We start from the raw sequence: 21,442 nt of genomic DNA, 5'->3' as shown, positions 1-21,442 counted from the left end.
AGGAGAGGGAGCTTTGAGGTCGCTTGGGAAGAAAACATGGTGGGGGATGGCTTCCCGAATCACTCGATCCCCCCCGCGGGATCTTTCCCTTCGCTGCCACCTTCCACCACCGACCGATTGACGCCTCGCCTTGGTTTCCAGGTGGGGAGTCAGTTGAAGCGCACAGAACGACTTTTATTACGCGATGCTGCGGAATGGGGATCCAGGTGGAAGGGGGATCCCGTTGGAAGTTCAGGCGACGAACGAAATCTTGCAAAAGCCGAGCCGCTCGGGTCTCTCGCGGCTGGCAAGAGATCGAGGCGCTTTCCGCTTTTCCAAAGAGGCTTCCGCCACCGCTAGCCGCCCGCGAATGATACGCGCGTGATTCGGACGCGCGTATTGCGCCCAGGTGACTCTCCTCGCGCATCATGCTGATGACTCAGGATTTCGGGCGTCTTTTTTTTTTCCTCTCAAAATAATGCATTAATTTTCAGATCACAAGATTCTAATCTGTACATTACAGGGAAGCGGGAAATGGACCCTCTTCTTGTTCTGATTATTCTCCTCTGCATCTTGAAAGTATCTATCCATCCATCCATCTATCCATCCATCCAGTCACCCACCCACATCCATCCATCCATCTAGGACAGTGTTTCTCAACCTTGGTAGCTTGAAGATGGGTGGACTTCAACTCCCAGAATCCCCCAGCCAGCAGCGCTGGCTGGGGGATTCTGGGAATTGAAGTCCACTCATCTTCAAGCTTCCAAGGTTGAGAAACACTGATCTAGGATATAAAAAGTCTACGCACCTGTTAAAATGAAACTGTTTTGAGATGTAGAAAAATGAGACCAAGATAAATCACTTCAGATTGTGCCACCACCTGCCTTTAATACCCGTGTTTTCCCGAAAACAAGACCTTGTCTTAAATTTTTTTGAAATATACAAAAATATACATGGGGCTCCCCTTGAAGAGCACTCAGAGGCTCCAGCTGGTCCAAAATGCGGCCGCGCGGGTGGTTATGGGTGCAACCCGTTGTGCCCACGTGACACCCCTCCTGCGCGAGCTGCACTGGCTCCCGGTGGTCTTCCGGGTGCGATTCAAGGTGTTGGTTACCACCTTTAAAGCGCTCCATGGCATAGGACCCGGGTACCTTCGAGACCGACTTCTGCCACCAACAGCCTCCCACGGGCCAGTTCGCTCCCACAGAGAGGGTCTCCTCAGGGTGCCATCGGCCAAGTTAGATCAGCTGGCGACACCCAGGGGGAGGGCCTTCTCTGTGGGAGCCCCAGCCCTGTGGAATGAACTGCCCCCGGAAATGCGTAAGATCTCCCACCTCCGTGTATTTTGCTGTGCCCTCAAGACCCTGCTATTCCGCCAAGCTGGGCTATCAATGTAATGATTTTTTAAATTGGGTGTTTTAAATTTTTGGGGTTTTAAATCTGAGCCGAAATTATGTAATAATTTTAATTATTTTTAACTGATGTTTGTCTTTGTTTTTTTAATAGGCTGTACACCGCCCTGAGTCCTTCGGGAGAATGGCAGGATAGAAATAAAATTATTTATTTATTTATTTATTTATTTTAATTTGATTTATATGCCGCCCTTCTCCGGAGACTCAGGGCGGCTTACAATGCGCTAAGCAATAACCTTCATTCTTTTGTATATTTATACAAAGTCAGCTTATTGCCCCCACAATTGGCTCCTCAATTTACCTACCTTAGAAAGGATGGAAGGCTGAGTCAACCTTGAGCCTTGGCGAGATTCGAACCTGCAGTAATTGCAGGCAGCTGTTCTTAATAACAGGGTGCTTTAGACCACTGTACTACCAAGGCTCTATTTATTTATTTATTTATTTGAACCCCGAAATAGATAGATAGATAGATAGATAAATAGATAGATAGATAGATAGATAGATAATTTTATTTCTATAAGCGCTTGGCCTTATTTTTGGGGAGGTCTTATTATTTTGGGGCGCATGGAGCAAGATGGGGCTCCTCTTGCTGTCTTACCTGATTTCCAGCTCTGCATTTAAATATTTTTGGGGAGGGCTTATTTTCGGGGGGAGGCTTATTTCAGAGACTCTGGAAAGAGTGCCGAGAACAGTAACAAAAATGAGTAGGGGGCTGGAGGCTAAAATATGAACTGGTTGCAGGAATTGGACATGCCTAGTGTAATGAAAAGATGGACTAGGGGTGACATGACAGCTGTGGTTTCAAAAAGAGACTAGACAATCATTTATTTGAAATGATATAGGGTCTCCTTCTCAAGCAGGGGTTGGACTAGAAGACCTCTGCGGTCCCTTCCAACTCATAGTTAGTCCTCCACTTACAACAATTCATTTAGTGACCATTCAAAATCTACAACGAGACTGAAAAAAGTTACTCAGGACCGTTTTTCAGAGTTACGACCCTTGCAGCATCCCCATTATCATGTAAACAAAATTCAGATGCTTGGCAACTGGCTCATACTTATGACCATTGCTGTGTGTTCCAAGGTCAGGTGATCCTGACAAGCAAAGTCAATGTGGAAGCCAGATTCACTTAACCACCGGATTACTAACTTATCCACTGCGGTGTTTCACTTAACAACTGGGTCAATAAAGGTCGTAGAATGAGGCAAAACTCACTGAACAGTTGTCTCGCTGAAAAACAGAAATGCTGGGCTCCATTGTGGTCGTAGGTCGAGGACTACCTGTAGAAGGACTATGAAAAAGAGTGGACAATTATACTGTGTAAAGCAAAGTCAATGTGGAATGTATACATCCAAACTCAACTGTGTTGTTTCTCTGTGTTCTGTATGTGGGTATATATGCATAATTTTGTATTTATTTATTTATTTATTTATCTTGTCATGTTTATGTTTCTATTACAGGTGGAGACCCTTTGAAAGTTGTATGCAACGTAATTTCGACGTAATTGTAATGCAACATAATTTCATTTTAATGAATGCCAATTAGTGTACATGTGGCAATAAAGTATTCTATTCCTATTGTATTCTATTCTACTCTACTCTACTCTATTCTATTCCATTCCACTCTACTCCTATTCTATTCTATTCTACTCCTATTCTACTCCTATTCTATTCTACTCTAATTCTCTTCTCTTCTCTCTTCTCTTCTCCTCTAATTCTATTCTATTCTATTCTATTCTATTCTATTCTATTCTATTCTACTCTAATTCTACTCTACTCCTATTCTACTCTAATTCTACTCTAATTCTACTTCTATTCTATTCTCTTCTACTCTAATTCTATTCTACTCTACTCTACTTCTACTCTACTTCTCTTCTACTCTAATTCTACTCTACTCTATCCTATCCTACTCTACTCTATTCTACTCTACCCTATTCTACTCTAATTCTACTCTACTCTACTTCTATTCTATTCTATTCTATTCTACTCTACTTCTATTCTATTCTACTCTAATTCTATTTTATTCTATTCTACTCTAATTCTATTCTATTCTACTCCAATTCTACTCTACTCTACTCTACTCTATTCTACTCTACTTCTATTCTACTCTAATTCTATTTTATTCTATTCTACTCTAATTCTATTCTATTCTATTCTACTCTAATTCTACTCTAATTCTACTCTACTCTACTCTACTCTATTCTACTCTACTTCTATTCTACTCTAATTCTATTTTATTCTATTCTACTCTAATTCTATTCTATTCTAATTCTATTCTATTCTATTCTACTCTAATTCTACTCTAATTCTACTCTACTCTACTCTATTCTATTCTACTTCTATTCTACTCTAATTCTATTTTATTCTATTCTACTCTAATTCTATTCTATTCTACTCTAATTCTACTCTACTCTATTCTATTCTACTTTACTTCTATTCTACTCTAATTCTATTTTATTCTATTCTACTCTAATTCTATTCTATTCTAATTCTATTCTATTCTATTCTACTCTAATTCTACTCTAATTCTACTCTACTCTACTCTATTCTATTCTACTTCTATTCTACTCTAATTCTATTTTATTCTATTCTACTCTAATTCTATTCTATTCTACTCTAATTCTACTCTACTCTATTCTATTCTACTTTACTTCTATTCTACTCTAATTCTATTTTATTCTATTCTACTCTAATTCTACTCTAATTCTATTCTATTCTATTCTATTCTATTACTCTACTCTTCTCTACTTCTACTCTACTCTACTCTACTCTACTCTACTCTACTCTACTCTACTCTACTCTACTCTACTCTACTCTACTCTACTCTACTCTACTCTACTCTACTCTACTCTACTCTACTCTACTCTACTCTACTCTACTCTACTCTTATTCTATTCTATTCTATTCTATTCTATTCTATTCTATTCTATTCTATTCTATTCTATTCTATTCCTCTACTCTACTCTACTCTACTCTACTCTACTCTACTCTACTCTACTCTACTCTACTCTAATTCTATTCTATTCGGAAGCCAGATTCACTCCACAACCGGATTACTAATTTTATCGACTGCGGTGTTTCACTTAACAGCTGGGGCAAGGAAGGTCGTTGAAGGGGGGGGGCAAAACTCACTGAACAGAAGCCTCGCTGAACAACAGAAATGCTGGGCTCCGTGGAGGCCGTAAGTCGAGGACCACCGGCATTTTACCTCCTCCTCCTCCTCCTTTTCGGCCTGCGCTGCTTCCCTCCACGGGGGCTCTCTTGGCGAGAGAGACCCACCCGGGGCCTTTCGTGGCTCTCCCCTTCCCCACCACCCGCCTGCCCCGACCGGAGGAGGAGGAAGGGATTCCGCGTCAGCTTTTCGATGAGCGGCCTCTCTTCGCTCCAGCCTCGCTCCCCCTGCCGGCCAAGGAAGGACAAGAGCCGAAGATGGCGGTTCTTCCAGCCGCCGGAGCGGCGTCCACGGCGGCTTCCGAGCAGGTCGGTAGCCAGGCGGAGGGAGGGAAATTCGGGAAGCCGCCGAGGGGGAAACCCTCTGCGAAGATTTGCGATGGGCAAATATGGCGCCAAAGCAGAGCCGCGGCGGCGGGTCGCGGCCGCTTCTCTCTCTCTCCCCTCAAAACCCCAGTTTGGGTTTCAAATGGCGGGTCTGAGCTCGCTTCGGCGGGGCTCGCAGCGGCCGGAGGGCGCTGGAAGTCCGCCTTCAGGAGCGCCTTAAGTCGGCGGCCGGAGGGAGGAGAAACGCTTCGGCGGCTCCGGTAATAACCGAGCGCGTCTTTGAGGCGCGCCTCACCTCGCCGCCCGTTATGTTTTTGCGCTTCCTGAGGGAATCCTGAGGGAATCCTTAAAACACCTTTCTGCCCCCCCCTCACCCGCCATAATAATAATAATAATAATAATAATAATAATAATAATAATAATAATAATAATAATTCTTAACATGAGTGTATTGGCCGGCTTGCCCCTTGGCGGAGGGAGGACCACGCCCGGAGCGGCGTCCGAGAGGGAGATTCCTGCCCAAGTAAGCGCGCCCGGCCCTCCGTGCAAGCAAAAAATAGACCGCTACGAGCGGCGGCCTCTCGTCAGAGCCCCGGCCGGTCCTGTTGCTCCAGGGCTCCCTGGTGGAAGAAACTGCCGCAAAATTCGTGTTTTTCTCGCCCTGTACATGGATATAGCCGGACCTAGGCTGTATTGTTTCTCTGTGTCGTAAAATATATTTTATTTTACTTATTTTATTTTTATTTTACTTATTTTATTTTTATTTTATTTTATTTTTATTTTACTTATTTTATTTTTATTTTATTTTATTTTTATTTTACTTATTTTAATTTTTATTTTACTTATTTTATTTTTTATTTTATTTATTTTATTTTTATTTTACTTATTTTTATTTATTTTATTTTTATTTTACTTATTTTATTTCGTCAAGCATGTATTTTATGACAGGTACAAGTGTAAACGTAATTATTTATTTATTATTCATTTATTAATCAAATTTCTATACCGCCCTACTCCCGGAGGACTCAGGGCGGTGAACAGCCAAGATAAAATACAGATAATACAAATATTAAAAGTCCCTTAAAATTATTAAATATTTTGGCCAAAATACAGATTAAAACACCCAATTTATAAAATCAAACGAATTAAAAATTTAAAAGAGGAGAGTTAAGCCAGGCCAGCCTGCTGAAATAAAAAAGTTTTGAGAGCCCGATGAAACGTGCGCAGATCCGGGATCCTCCGTATCTCTGGGGGGAGCTCCTTCCAGATGGTAGGTGCCCCCACAGAGAAGGCTCTCCCCCTGGGGGCCGCCAGTCGACACTTTGGCCGGCCGCACCCTGAGAAGCCCCTCTCTATGGGAGCGTACTAGTCGGTGAGAGGCTATTGGTAGCAGAAGGCGGTCTCGTAAATACCCCGGTCCAATGCCATAGAGTGCTCTAAAGGTGGTAACCAAAACCTTGAAGCGCACCCAGAAGACCACCGGGAGCCAGTGCAGCTTGCGCAGGAGGGGGGTCACATAAATACATGAAAAGGATACGAATAAAAGAAAACATTAGGACAGGGACGGTAGGCACGCTGGGGCGCTTATGCACGCCCCTTATATGTGGGTATAGGCATAGTTTTGTATGCATGCATGTATTATATTTTATTTTATTTTATTATTTGTGTTACTACCTGATAGGAACCATGAGATAAGTCCTTAGGATATAGCATTTTGCTGTCTTGAGTTTATTAAGTTTTAATTTGTATGAATGGTCTTTATTTGCATTTAAATTTATATTTTGTACCAAAAGGTACTAATTTTGGTTGACCTCTAGACTGTGTTGTTTCTCCATGTCATATAAAATATGTGGGTATATGCATAGTTTTGTATGCATGGATTTGATTTGATTTGATTTGATTTTTTGTGTTACTACCTGATACAAACCATGAGATAAGTCCTTAGAGTATAGCATTTTGCTATCTTGAGTTTAATTAGAGTTTTAATTTGTATGAATGGTCTTTATTTGCATTACAATTTATATTTTATACCAAAAGGTACTAATTTTGGTTGATCTCTAGACTGTGTTGTTTCTCCATGTCCATGTTTCCAGGATGGGCCCATGGGCCAGGTCTAAGCACCCCGCGGGCCAAATCCGGCCCCCAGGCCTTGAGTTTGATACCCCTGGTCTATCTAGAGTAAACTGTGTTGTTTCTTCATGTCATGTAATATATGTGGGTATATGCATAATTTTGTATTTATTTTTTTAGTCATGTTTATGTAGTGCATGTAGGAAGCAGTGACCCTCTCTGAGAGCTGCATGCAATTTTATTTTAATGTATGCCGATTAGTGTCCATTCAAGGTGACAATAAAGTTATTCTAAGTCTAAAGTCTAACAAGGACGGTGGAGGAGATGTGGAAAACCGGGCGGCCCATCCAGACCGCCGCGCACTCAGATAGCAAGAATTGGAGAGGACAGAAAAGGGCCGGCGAGCTTTGCAAAACTGAGAAAGGTTGACCTGGAATAACACTCCCTTTGAAAGGCATTGTTGGGGGCTGAAAAGATTTCGTTTTCATGACATTAAAAAAAAAAAAAAATCAAGAGGACAGATAGTCCTCAATTTACAACCACAATTCAGCCCAAAATTTATGATGTTAAGTGAGACATTTTTTAAGTGAGTTTTGTCCCATGTTACGACCTTTCTTGCTACAGTTGCTAAGTGAACCACTGCAAGCTGGATTCTGGCTTTATGATCATTGCAACAAAAGGTTATAAAATGAGGTCCAATGATAATGTGATCTACTTTATGTCCATCATGACTTAAGAACCAAAATTCCTGGGCTCAATCATGGTCATAATTCAAGGACTACCTGCTCTGTAAGGATCGTTGAAATATTTTTCAACTTCTGCTCCCTTTCTCCAGGACATAATCATTTTGTAAATAAAATAAATGGTATACTCCATGTAGATGCTTCCTGATCATTTTAAAACATTTAAATATTAGTGAGCAATTCTTTCTGCGATCATCATATTACGGCAGAAATGAAATATTATCTAATCTGGTTCCCATGTTGTGTGTTTGGCTGAAATTTATAGCAAAGCTCAAATGGCCCCGTGAAGAAATCGATGCGAGAAAAGGCTGTGGAACGCAGAAATATTAACAAAGAGCATAACAGTAACTTCAAGGCTGGATACATCCCGATTGATGAAGATCGTCTACACAAAACTGGTTTGCGAGGCAGAAAAGGCAATTTGGCGATCTGTGTTCTAGTCCTCCTTTTCATTTTGGCTGTTGTTAATTTAATCGTAAGTATAACAATCTATAAAATGCATTCTAGCTGACGATATTCAGTTAGATCAAGGGACAGAACGAGTCAACCTATCAATTCCATGCACTAAAGAAACAGCAGATAGAAGTTCCCTCAACTGCACCTGAGCCTGCCACCTGATTTTGGACCTGTAAGGTGATCCGTATACTTCCTAAATACTAGGTGGGAGGGCATCCTACAAATCTCTGGGAAGAGGCTGTTCCAGAAGGTTTGACTGCTGAGCCCTCCCCAGATCTCTCACACTGGATGTGTGATAGGTTCTGTTTGAAGCAGAAAATCCTGCGGCATTGGTGGGATTCAAATTTTTTTACTACCGGTTCTGTGGGCGTGCCTTTGTGGGCGTGGTGTGGCTTGGTGGGCGTGGCAGGGGAAGGCTACTGTAAAATCTCCATTCCCACCCCACTCCAGGGGAAGGATACTGTAAAATCTCCATTCCCTCCCCACTCCAGGGGAAGGTTACTGCAAAATCCCCATTTCCTCCCGATCAGCTGGGACTCGGGAGGCAGAGAATAGATGCGGGTGGAGCCAGTCAGAGGTGGTATTTACCGGTTCTCTGAACTACTCAAAATTTCTGCTACCGATTCTCCAGAACTGGTCCGAACCTGCTGAATACCACTTCTGTCCTGCGGGTAGCCGGGTGCCAAGCCACTATGGATTTTATAGGTCAAAACCAACAGTTTGTATTGTCCCAGAAGCTCCATAGGAGCAAATGCAGTGCCCACAAATCTGGCACAATATATGATGGTTGGTTCTTACTCATTAAGAGATGGGCTGCTGCATTTTGAACCAGCTGCAAAATTCGAGTGGTCTTCAAAGGCAACCCGCTGTACAATGCCTTGAAGTACAGGAGGTAACAAAGGTATAATTCACTCATGGTTTTCAGGTCTTCCAGAATTTCATCTAGATTCTAGAACATTTACATCTCCTTAAGATTGATAGCTAAAGTATTGAATGCAAGGGGGGGGGGGGAATCATATTTTAAATATACCTTTTATTTTTCATTTTATGAAAGAAAGAGTCTTAGCCATTCCTCTTACAGGTAGTCCTTGGCTTTTTTTTTTTTTTTTAATTTGATTTATATGCTGCCCGTCTCTGGAGACTCAGGGCGGCTTACAATGCGTTAAGCAATAGCCTTCATACTTTTGTATATTTATACAAAGTCAGCTTATTGCCCTGACAAACCGGGTCTTCATTTTACCCACCTTAGAAAGGATGGAAGGCTGAGTCGACCTTGAGCCTTGGCGAGATTTGAATTTACAGTAATTGCAGACAGCTTGATGTTAATAACAGTGCTTTAGTCTGCTGCGCCACCAGGCTCAGTTGGCTTGTGACCACAATTGAGGCCCAAACTTCTGTTGCTAAGCGAAACAGTTGTTAAGTGAATTTTGTCCCATTTTATGACCTTTATGGACACAGTTGTTAAGTGAATCACTGCAGTTGTTAAGTTAGTAACACTGTTGTTAATTGAATCTAGTTTCCCCATTGACTTTGCTTGTCAGAAAGTTGCAAAAAAGGATCACATCAGTGGTGGGTTGCTCCCGGTTCAGGCGAGTCGGTAGTGGTGATTGCGCGCAAAGCACGTGCGTGAAGAGAACCGGTGGTAACACCAGTTGGAACCCACCACTGGATCACATGACCTTGGGATACAGCAATGGTCATAAGCAGTGGTGGGATTCAGCCAGTTCGCACCACTTCGGGAGAACCAATTGTTAACTTTCTGAGCATTTTGGTGAACTGGTTGTTGGATGAAATCATTAGGGCAGAGAACTGGTTGTTAAATTACTTGAATCCCACCACTGGTCATAAGTATGAGCCAGTTGCCAAGCACCTGAATTTTGATCATATGACCCCTGGGGGGGGGTGCTGCAATGTTCGTATGTATGAAAACTAATCATGTCACTTTTTTCAGTGCCATTATAACATTGGCCATTAAGTGAATGTTTGTAAGTTGAGAAATACCTATAAATTGTTTCCTATACTGTTTATAGGAAGTTGCCTTTCATGGACATCATTCAAGCTTGTTGTACCACAGACATTTCTCAAAAGTTTTGGAGAAAGTCAAAACCTTCACAAATGGTTCAAATGTTAATTTATTTCCCAAGCGACATAAATCTTTCAGAACTGTACAAACAATGTTTATTTTCTTAGATCACCGTCATAATTTGGGCTGTAATTCGTATTGGACCCAACGGCTGCGATAGCATGGAATTTCATGATAGCGGATTACTAAGATTTAAACAAGATTCTGATATGGGAATTATACATCCATTGTATAAGAGCACAGTGGGAGGCCGACGGAACGAAGATTTGGTGATTGTTGGAGAAAATCAGCCAGTAAGTGTGTGCCTCCTGGCATATTACATTCAGTATCTAAGGTTTGGCTTTGTTGTGGTCTGCCAGCAGCCTGCGGACAGTGAGGAGGCTGGGGAGGACCATGGGCCAGTCCTGGAGTCTGGGGAAGGTTCGGACGAGGGCTCTGCGTCGGAGGCAGAGAAAGGGCCATCTGGGAGGTACGTGCTGCCTCCAGAGCCTCCAGAGTCGGACCTCAGTGAGGCAGAGGAACAGGGGGAGCCTATTCCCAGTGCGTGCATGCGCAGAGCTGCCAGAAGGCAAGAACAGCTGAAATAAAAGGGATGACTTGGGAGTAGGGCTTGGAGATGATTGGCCCCTCCCATAAGACTTAAAAGAGGACGTGGGCCTTTGCAGGAAGCAACCTTGTTAATTCTGTGCAGTTTAAAGTCTGAAGTTCTGTTTGATTCTGGACTCCGTGTGGCTTTGCCAATTAGGTCGTTGGCAGCGTGTCAAGGGAGATAAAAGTGGGTAATTATCAGCCTTATCCCGAAGGACTCTTTACAACTAATTGGGATTCAGCTGTGAATGAATAGAATTCACAGCTGTTAAAATAAAACAGGTTTTTGGGACTACTCGTGTTTTACTGACTCAGGAAGCCTAGGTCAGAACAGGCTTCATATTATCTTGCTGAATTATGTTTGGCTGGAATCTAACCAAGAGGAGAATCTTCTTAATAATGGTACTTGTGACATACCCTCCTAAGAGACCTTTATTCTGATACAATATATCTCTGATAGTCAAAAATCTGGGTTTTAGTTATTGATCACTTGTTTGCTTTGCTGGTTAGTGAAATTCTTTTGGTCGTGGACTTTTATTTCTATGATGCTGGATATCGCAGTTTTCTTTGTTTCAGTTTTAATTGTTTTCTTCACTGCAATTTGTTGGATGCTGTCTTGCATTTATACCTTTTAAAATAAATGGATAAATTGCTTATTAAGATGAAAAAGCACTACCAATTAATAATTTAAGGCAGTATGATAAATTCTCTGTTATTAAATTCAGCACCCTCTTTCTTTTTTTCAAGATTGTATTTCAGCAGGGCGAAACAAAACTTAGTGTGGAGAAAAATAAAACTTCAATTACCAGCGATATCGGAATGGAATTCGTTGACCCACGAACTCAAAACACTTTGTTTAGCACTGACTACAATACCCATGAGTTTAATTTGCCAAGTGGAGTAAAAATTTTAAATGTCCAAAAAGCATCTACAGAAAGGGTATGGATTATATTTTGCTCACTTTCAACTGTAAACGTATAATATGTTTGGTTTTTTTAAATAAATGACATCTAAAATTCATAATCTTATTTATATTTTTTATTGAGATTTATATAAATTTGCAATGATCTGCACATAGAATAAGCAAGCAAACAATAACTAAGATGTATCTAGTTAACCGGTTAACAGAAAGACTTGGAATAATTGTACATTTAAACCACTGATTAGACCTCTGTATTTAAACAGTTTACTACAACTATATTCTACAATTACTTTTACACGCTATTTACTTTATTAATTATAATTTATTTATTTGTCAAATGTAGACAGTCACCCAACTTTGTAAAGACTCTGGGCAGTCTATGACCATTAAAAACAGTGCAGGTAATCCTCAACTTAGGACTATTTATTTAGCAACTTTCAAAGTTTCAAACAGTGCTGGGAAAAATGATTAAGAATGGTCCTCACAGTTACGACCATCTCCGCATCCCCATGGTCTCATGAGCCCAATTTGGGCACTTGGCAATTGGCATGTTTCTACAATGGTAGTTCATCATTTATGCACTTCCCGCCTTGCTTCCGACCAGCAGAGTCAATGGGGAAGCCAGAATTACTTGATGACAATGTGATTCACTTAACAACTGCAGCAAAAAAAAAAGGTCATAAAATTAGGTGCAACCCATTTAACAATCACATTGCTTAGTGACAGACGTTCTGGTCTCAATTATGATCGTAACTTGAGGACTATCTGTAAGAAAAAAAATAGAGCAATAAAAATAATGATTGACTTCCAAAAGAGGAAACATTTAAACTAAGCCACCCCCAAACACCCTTGCAACAGACTTGCCATCCACCCTAACTCAGAACGAACGAACTAAGACTCAGAAAAAGCCATTTCATAGACCTTTTAAAAATGAGTAAGGGCAATTCAGGTCAGGTGTCGGGATGATACTGACATGAAGGAACCCAATTCTAAGCATATCATTTAAATAGAAACCATACAGAATTCAGTTGGTACTGCTCTGTAATGTTTAGATAAAGCTAAGTTTCTGTAAACAAATAAACAAATTTTGAATAAATTAATATTCAAAAGGGGGTCAAATTATTCTCCAAAGAACCAGAGGGCAGGACAAGAAATAATGGTTGGAAACTGATCAAAGAGAGAAGCAACCCGGAATTAAGGAGAAACTTCCTAACAGTAAGGACAGTTAACCAGTGGAACAGCTTGCCTCCAGAAATCGTGGGCGTTCCCATCACTGGAGGTTTTTAAGAAGAGACTGTACAGTAACTTGTCTAAAATTGTATAGGTTCTCCTGTTTGAGTAGGGGGCTGGACTAGAAAACCTCCAAGGTCCCTTCCTATTCTATTCTATTCTATTCTATTCTATTCTATTCTAGTCTATTCTATTCTATTCTATTCTATTCTATTCTATTCTATTCTATTCTATTCTATTCTATTCTATTCTACAAATTTTGATTCTAGATAAAGCGACTAAGTTTCTGAAACAAGAATGCAAACAACCAATAAAGACAGCAGACGAATAAGAATAGAAATCTAGAACTTTAAAATTAGGATCTCAGAGCATTTTTAGGTCCATAGCTGGTAATCCTAAACAATTATTTATGTGCAAATAGTGAATAGCACTGTTTAAGAACAAGGGTTCTTTTACACAAGATATTTTGATTTCTGTAATGTAAATTTGATACTAATTTAGTAAACACATTGTATAGCCATGTTCTTTTTTTTTCTTAGATTACAAGCAACGCCACCAGTGATCTCAATATAAAAGTTGATGGGCGTGCTATTGTCCGTGGAAATGAAGGAGTGTTTATTATGGGCAAAACTATAAAGTTTTCTATGGGACGCAACTTGGAACTGAAAGCCGTAAGTAATTCCAGGATTTTCAGCTATTTTATAATGTGGTCGCTCGACTAAGGAAATGTCCTTTGGTCAGACATTGGCTCAGTTTTGTCATTTGTGAACGTAAACTTGCATGCATACCCAAACACACACACTGTATTTTTAATGTTTCAGTTGGCCTTTAAATCTGTTCTGTGCATAAACGCTTTCTACTTCATACACACAATGCTCTGTTGAATTCCTGAATAAATTATATGCACCCAAACACTTGTAGCTATGTTTTGAAGCAAATAAAGGATATTTGAATATTAAAACTAAATAGCGTCTTTGCAGACGAATAAGAAGACAGTGTCCTAAACGAATGCTTGTGAGTCAAGTACTACCTGTAGTGTAGCTGTAAGTAAGCTCAATATTTGGAGTACAATGCAGGTAACTATAAGATTGCAGGGAGGGAAGGAATACCGTATAAAATAAGGTATTGCGATTTCAGGCAAACGTAACATTGGATTGGCCCATTTAGACCATGAAGTCCAAACCGCTTTAATTTTCAGGAGTCCAAATTAGTCACCCCAGATGGCTGCTTCCACTTGAACACTTTCAAAAAAGAAAAGAAAGGTTGGAGACCAGTTTGTTCCTATATTTAGTTGTAACTCATATGTCTCTTCTGATGAGTAGAAAATAGACAACTAGGCAGTAAACTGCTTTAAAATCTATTTTGAATAAGGACGAATGTATCAGTCTACTATCTTTATTTTGCTTGTGTTTACTGGTAAACCATTCTTATTTTTACATTCATGGTCGCTTAATAATTGCACAACGACTGCATACAAATAATGACAATTTACATATTATAGTATTGCTTCTTACTTAAAAAATTAAAAGTGGTTTATATTATTTCTGTAAAATATTTAAAATATTGTCTCTTACAATGTATAATTTTGATATTACAGGTAGTCCTGGCTTATTGACCAGTTGCTTGATAATTGTTCAAAAATGCAACAGACCCCTAAAAGAAAATTAGGATCCATCATCACAGTTATGATTGGTACCTCCTTTCCAGACACATGATTGCATTTTTGGTGCCTGGCAATGGCTTGAATTTATGACTGCAATTTCCATCATTTTTTAGTTGGTTTCTGGTGGGATTTTATCAGCTTCCCACAAAAAAAATGCCTATTCAGAATGGATTAGTAACAACAGTGTTACTTAATAACCTGATGACCAGTTATACCCTCATCGTAAAATCGGTTGTAAAACAGTAAGGTCACATGGTAACCCACTTAATGACTACAATGAATTATGAAAGAAATTCTGGGCTCAATTGCAGTCTTTAAGTGAGGACTACCTGTATTTTAAACTGTGAACAACCTTATAATACTCAGAAAGCATGAAGATTGATAATTCTGTTCCACACATTAATTCAGGAAATCCAGAGAAGGCCAGTTAGTGCCAGACTATATTATGAATGTATTCTGCAAGCATCCCTACTCTATAAACAAGCAGGAAGAACACAATCCAATGATAAGATCTCACGATCTCTCCCTCCATTGCTGTTTAATATTAAGGGATATGTAATAAGTTAGGAAAGTGTTTCTACTCTTAAGACTAGGACTACATGAAATCTTCCATTGATGCAAATTGAAAAAGAATCATATGATCTAAAAGTATCGACAATGTTGTGCAAGCACTTGAATTAATGTTCAGTTCTTCTCGATCCACAGTCCTCATCCATGCATTAAAGCTACATCCTCTTTAAATGTTTCATAAAGTTACAGAAATTGATATGAAAACTACTTTAAAAAAAAACAAATCCTCAAGTCCACATAACACTATAGGTGCTTCTGTTCTATGGTTTGCTAACATTTTTATCTGTGCAAGAATTTAAAGGCATCTCGGAGGCTGAAAGTAGATAATATTAAAAGAAGACTATGAAGACTGTTACATGTTCATTGATTTAGACATATTCCTTTCCTAGGACAACTCCATTATCCTAAATGGAAGTGTGATGATCAGCGTATCCCGACTGCCAAATTCTTCTCACAAGGAACAATTCAACAATGGTGACTGGGAACGTTACAAACTTTGCATGTGTTCGGATGGGACATTATTCCGTATTCCAGTTAAGAGTCGTAATATGGGTTGCCAAACCTCTATCAACCCTTGTGGTAATACGTATTAAAGGCAAACGTGGGTACTATGGAAAGAAAAATCACTATATTTAAGTTCAAGCCACTGCATGTTTGCAAGGATGTTTTTAGTTATTTGTAGAAATATTAAATGAAGCACTTCTCACACACCAATCTCCACATGTAGCACTGTTGATTAGGCCAATCATGTTTTAAGGTATGTTCCTTGCTGCGTAGAAGTGCATTTTAGTAAGGCAGTTAAACAGAAATGCAGAGTGTACTTCAGGGTATTGTTGAATAAAAAATTACCAAACAGGCTATGTATGTTTCAAAAATAATTTGGAAGAATTGTTTTGGAGTTTGCCAAGGGAAGCATCTTTCCGCTGATTTGTTAATATGGCCCCTACAGCTGTTGGCAAAGACCTCTTGCGTCATGAATACATAATTCATTTTTGTTTCTGGTACTTTTACCTTTGCAAATGTGTATTTCTCAGACATTATACTTAGACCTTTATTTGGTCCCACTATATTGAGGCATCTGTTTTCTGAAATTTAGATGCACTGAATTCCATGTTCTAATATTGGCTGGGGAATTCAAGTCATTCTGGAAACTGATTATGGAAACAGAGTCTATATGTATGGTTGAGCAGCTGCAAGTTGTTGGAGTACCAGAACTGGTAGTACAGTGGTTAGAATGCATTACTGCAGGATAATTCTGATGACTGACAGCAGTTTGGCAGTTCAATTCCCACGGGCTCAAGGTTGACTCAGCCTTCTCTCCTTCCAAGGTGGGTAAAATGAGGGCCCAGATTGTTGGGGGCAAGATGCGGACTCTGTAAACCGCTTAGAGAAGTGGTATATGTCTAAATTCTATTGCTGTTGCTCTTCTTCTACAAAGTTCAAAAAATCAAGTTTTTTCCAAGTAGGAATTATTCGTGGGAATAATTCGAGTTTGGCAAAACTCATAATAGGATTATTAACCTCTGCTTCTGCCCAAAGAGCCGTTGGTTCATTTTGGAAAATATCCCACAGTTTAGAATGTTTTAAGTCTTTTGGTTTGTCAGTTTCATAGGCATGGCATTTGAAAATGCTTCTGGCAGAGGTCCCACAAAAACCGAACAAAATTAAAAACATTTAAGGTGCTTTGCGAGAGTGCATGAAAATACACTTGTTTACTGCAAATAAAATTCTGCTCTATTGCCAGTTGAGATTGAGCAGTTTGAAGGTATCTTCTCTGCTTATGTTGCGTCCTTCTTCACTCGGTCTTTCCATCCCCAGCTTGTTTTGAAATGGGCTAGTCAATGGAAGGGCACGAATGAGAAGCTAGCCACAAAGCATCATCTGGAACTTTGACTATATGCTTAATAGGCAAACGACTTGACACTATCTGATATGGGCTGAAGCAACAGTGGCTGCAATTTTACTTTAGAAGCACCGAATGCTGCTTCTGCAGGAACAGAGGGAGGAGATGTAGCTGTGTATACAAGCAAGGTACAGGAATGTGGAATATTTAAAACTGCTAGGCCAAAGCTACTGTTACCTCAAATATAGCAGGGCATCTTAGCAAGCAGTAGAATTCAAGTATTCGTACTGTTATCTTTATATTCATTTCTGAAGGGGTCACACCTCTATTTGTTTCTATCAAGTTATGCAGGTCTCGATAACTACATTTTGCTAAATATTAAATATTCCTTTTCCCTAATCAATTTCTATACAGAGAATACATTGAAAGTTGTTGGTAAAGTAATGAATACTACTAGATATCTAGGCTTTAGTACTTAGGTTGACATATATGAAGAAATTTGTCATTTGGAACCGATTATCACAGAAATCGGGTTGCTGCTAGACTATCCAATGCATGAATGGTACTTGAAGTGAGAACTTGGTAAGGGTAATAGTATGCAGGGAATTGTGGTCTACTCGCAACAGGGGAGAAGTGATAAATGGAAATGTGGTGCAATAAAATGATGCTAGACAAATTTGCAGCTTTAATGGAGTTCACAGAGAACGTTTTAATCTATAGCTTCACATATTTTGTGGCATGGAATTAAGTCTTGTGAGCAATTCTCTGCCCCATTCTTAGCTCTTTGGCCCTGTTGTTATGCAGCAGTATTAATACACCCAGAGTCACTGAGAGTGAGTAGGCAGTCATATAAATTTTCTTAAATTAACAAAATTAACACGGGCAAATAAATTTATTGAACACCAAATCTGCTATGTTCTACTGTTGTAGTTTGATTTAACCCTAATTTAATTGTAAGCCACCCTGTGTAATAAAATTGTAATAGTGTTGTTGATGAACGTTATTTTGAAATCCGGGTGTTGTTTTTTTTACTTCATTTCAGAGTTAATTTTAATTGGAATACTGTTAGTATATACTTGCACGCCATGTAGGGACGAGACAAAAATTAGTATTCCAATGTTACGGAAGCCCTTGATTTAATGTTCAGTTCTTCTCGATCCACAGTTCTCATCCATGCCTTAAAGCTATATCCTGTTTAAATGTTTCATAAAGTTATAGAAATTGGTATGAGAACTGCTAAAATAAAAAAAATAAACCAATCCTCAAATCCACATAACACTAGAGGTGCTTCTGTTCTATGGTTTGCAATCATTTTTATCTGTGGAAGAATTTAAAGACATCTCAGAGGCTAAAAGTAGATAATATTAAAAGAAGAAAAGTTGAAAGCCTCATGATCTTTAAAACTATTAAAAATACAGCGTTAAAATAGTAGTTGCAACATTTTAAATGCAAGTTTATTGTTCCATGATTTACTCATTTCATAACATATGAAAAACTGTATTTGGAGGAATATTTTGTTATGAACTGTATTAATGCAGGATTTCTGAAGTTCATCTTAAAGTTGCTAAGGTTAAGCAACACTGCTTTAATGTCACAATGAAAATTTAACAACAAAAATGGTATCTGCCACTAGGCTTTGACAACTGCTTTGACAAATTCTAATATTTGATGTTGGGTATCTTAATTGTTTTGTATTTAATTGTTCATAATTACATTTTAACATATTATACATGTAGATAATGATTTTCCTTAAAAGGATGTTCAAATATGAGTAAATAGTCCTTGAATTACGCCCCCAGTTGAGCCCAAAGTTTCTATTGCTAAGACAGTTGTTCAATGAGTTTTGCTCCATTTTATGATCTTTCTTGCCATAGTTGTGAAATGAATCACTGGTTGTTAAATTAGTAACACAGCTGTTGAATGAATCTGGCTTCCCCATTGATGTTGCTTGTCAAAAGGTCACAAGGGGGCTTTGTGGCCCCGGGACACTGCAACGGTCATAAATGAGTTGTTAAGCATCCAAATTTTGATCACACGACAGTTGGGATTCTGCAGTGGCTGTTAAATGTGAAAAAAGGTCATAACTCACTTTTTTTCAGTGCTGTTGTGACTTTGAACAGTCACTAAACGAAGACTACCTGTATATGAAGTGTTTGGAATATTTAACCTCAGCAATAGGATATACTTCTCATCAAAATTCACAGGATATATGTAATAAACATGTCAAGGTTTGCTTTCGATTAGAATAATACATTTTTAAATTATGTATTATTATTTTGGTCTTATGGCTTCAACAGGCCATATGAAAGAGGAAAGAATTGCAGTAAGATTTGCAAGTAAACTTTTGGGTTTTTACAAAGATATTTACAAAGGAAAAATTAAGTGACTGGTTTGCTGTGCCAGGTTCCAATATTTAATACTGGATTCATAAAACATATCTCTTTAGTAAACCAATGTGCAGTACTAATAAAAAGCCCACACATATATCGAACATGTTCTCGGCAGGGTATTGATACTGTTGTGAAGATTGGATGAATAGGAATGTGCAGTGTTTCAGAATGAAGAGTGTAAGAACCGCATCTGTTGGAGTCTCATTAAAGTAACTGTGTCTGTTCCCAGATTTTAGGCAATTGCAGAAGTCTCCCTCCAAATTTTCCTCACTGCAGCTGCGTGAACTGGGAAACAGATATAGCTGCTTTCACACTCCTATGAATTATATTAAATTCTGAGGTAACTCTTCTAAATTTAATCTGAAGCACTATACAGCCTTATAGGATAAATTCTTCCTCATGCTTTTTGGGGGAGGACATTGGCCAGGCATTAATGGGATTAGCTTTTTTAATGAAATATTGGGATTAAAACATTATTGTACTTATTGCTACAATCTATTGAGCATATTGTAAAGGAATATTTTTGCTGTTTTGCAGTGTTATACTGACAGCTTAGAATGAGAGTTAATATTCCAATTAACTTAAAAGCTTCTGGTCTTATTCAAATCATCTATAGGCACAGAATAGATAACAAGAAAATTCAGAATCTTTTTCGATATGATTAATGGTATTTAATAAATAATATTCAGTTCAAAATTAAACTGAACGATGAACACTTATCAATTTATTTTTCTACTGTGGTGCTGTTCTTATTTGAGGTTTGCTACTAATTTATATAAAATGGATTAATTTGTTAAACTGCGCTACTTTGTGTATGTTTTAAAGCAGGGTTTTTAAAGATTGCATTTATGCCTTAGATTTCATCCTGTCACTATGAAGTTTGGATTTCCAAGTGCCAAAGGAAGTCCTCGTGTATTTGTAAAATGTCCATTTAAATAAACAATATAAATTGATCTGTTTTGTTTAACTCTGAATTGTCCCCAAACTTGTACATGGGGATGTACGTAGCTCTAAAATGATTCTCTCTTCCAACTGCCCATGTCCTGTGTAATAAGTGTTGTTATGTAGCTGCTGAAACATTACTCAGCGTGAATCAGAATGCATTGGGAACATGAAGTAGACTTAGCTTGTGATCTTCAAATTAGAACCAATAACATCCTATATAGGTACTTTGGGATTGACCAATTCCTGCTCTCTCCTTGGGCAAAATCGGCTGGCATAGACAGCTGTAGGCACAACACACATACCTCTAGACTAGAGCAATATTTTTTTTCAAACTTGGAAGGTTTAAGATGTGTCCTGGAAGTGGCTGGGGAATTCTGGGAACTGAAGTCCACATGTTGGGACTTTACAGTTGCCAAAAGTTTCAAAAATGCCGCTCTAGAATTTTTTTTTAAAATGCATGTTATCAAGACTGAATCAAGTTTTTATTAGCGAGATAATATAATTTGTACACAACTACACTATCAAATTCCAAGGAGGTGACACAATTGCAGTAAGCCAAAGTGCGCACTTCAGGTATGCCATATGGAAACTTTAAAGACAAAAAAGCAGGTAAACTGCATCTGTCACAACAGGGTATTACAGAACACATTTTTTTAAAGTTTCCCAGAAAGTCAGTGTAAATCAGTGAAGTAACTATGCATTTAAACAACCATATGAGAAGGACAAAGTTTAAGGCTATCAGTAGGTATTTTAACACTTGCCATTTACTCAGACACAAACCAAATCTTTATTATTATGAAGCACTTAAGAATCAGTAATTAATATTACCAAATATCTAAGCATTGTTAGAAGTTCTCCCATTATGAATTCAACAATATATGCTGGTTTCTCTAAAAGTGGTAAGGGGGGAAAAGTTGCCAATACTTAAGAGAGTAGGAGAAAATTTTAACTACAAGCACAGAATTAAAACGATAATGTGTTTATGTAGTAAAATGTATGCGAAGTCTCAGCATGAGACTGATATGAATTTAAAAAGGAAAGCAGAAAACTA

The 21,442-nt window shown here is 38.8% G+C and overlaps 2 protein-coding genes across 11 annotated transcripts in view; one reads left to right on the top strand and one right to left on the bottom strand.

The window, feature by feature from the left end:
• SPATA18 (spermatogenesis associated 18) overlaps nucleotides 1–4,686 on the bottom strand; it is a 44,353-nt gene extending 39,667 nt beyond the window's left edge. For 2 of the 9 annotated variants that reach the window (XR_015729265.1, XM_087875312.1), the window contains exons 1-2: nucleotides 4,523–4,662; nucleotides 2,607–2,682 (exon numbers count right to left, since the gene is read on the bottom strand). Coding sequence is in view for 8 of the 9 variants with exons in the window: in XM_087875312.1 (XP_087731438.1) it covers nucleotides 2,607–2,682; nucleotides 4,523–4,593 (147 nt within the window). In the remaining variant the exon portion in view is untranslated. Of the gene's footprint in view, nucleotides 1–2,606; nucleotides 2,785–4,522 lie in introns of those variants that run through there. The other 7 variants (XM_087875316.1, XM_087875310.1, XM_087875308.1 and 4 more) reach the window with 5 other exon arrangements.
• SGCB (sarcoglycan beta) lies at nucleotides 19–20,399 on the top strand. 2 transcript variants are annotated; one of them, XM_034411329.3, is made up of 6 exons: nucleotides 19–141; nucleotides 7,967–8,176; nucleotides 10,348–10,533; nucleotides 11,576–11,767; nucleotides 13,520–13,651; nucleotides 15,603–20,399. In XM_034411329.3, the coding sequence occupies exons 1-6, from the start codon at nucleotides 37–39 to the stop codon at nucleotides 15,804–15,806; spliced, it is 1,029 nt and encodes a 342-aa protein (XP_034267220.1). In that variant the 5' UTR covers nucleotides 19–36; the 3' UTR covers nucleotides 15,807–20,399. The 2 variants fall into 2 exon arrangements, with proteins under 2 accessions (XP_034267220.1, XP_034267221.1); XM_034411330.3 differs by lacking the exon at nucleotides 19–141 and adding an exon at nucleotides 4,725–4,870.
• Nucleotides 20,400–21,442: the final 1,043 nt, after the last annotated feature.

The sequence above is a fragment of the Pantherophis guttatus genome, chromosome 8 (genome assembly GCF_059756535.1).
Source record: "Pantherophis guttatus breed Tessera chromosome 8, ASM5975653v1, whole genome shotgun sequence".
In the NCBI taxonomy this organism is placed as follows: domain Eukaryota; kingdom Metazoa; phylum Chordata; class Lepidosauria; order Squamata; family Colubridae; genus Pantherophis; species Pantherophis guttatus.
Note: the sequence above shows the minus strand (reverse complement) of the source record. Positions and strands in the feature narration are given on the sequence as shown.

Coding starts and splice junctions, on each gene's coding strand:
- SGCB (XM_034411329.3), top strand. CDS start 37: ATGGTGGGGGATGGCTTCCCGAATCACTCGATCCCCCCCGCGGGATCT. Junction 8,177..10,347: donor TGGCTGTTGTTAATTTAATC/GTAAGTATAACA, acceptor TTATTTTCTTAG/ATCACCGTCATAATTTGGGC. Junction 10,534..11,575: donor TTGTTGGAGAAAATCAGCCA/GTAAGTGTGTGC, acceptor CTTTTTTTCAAG/ATTGTATTTCAGCAGGGCGA.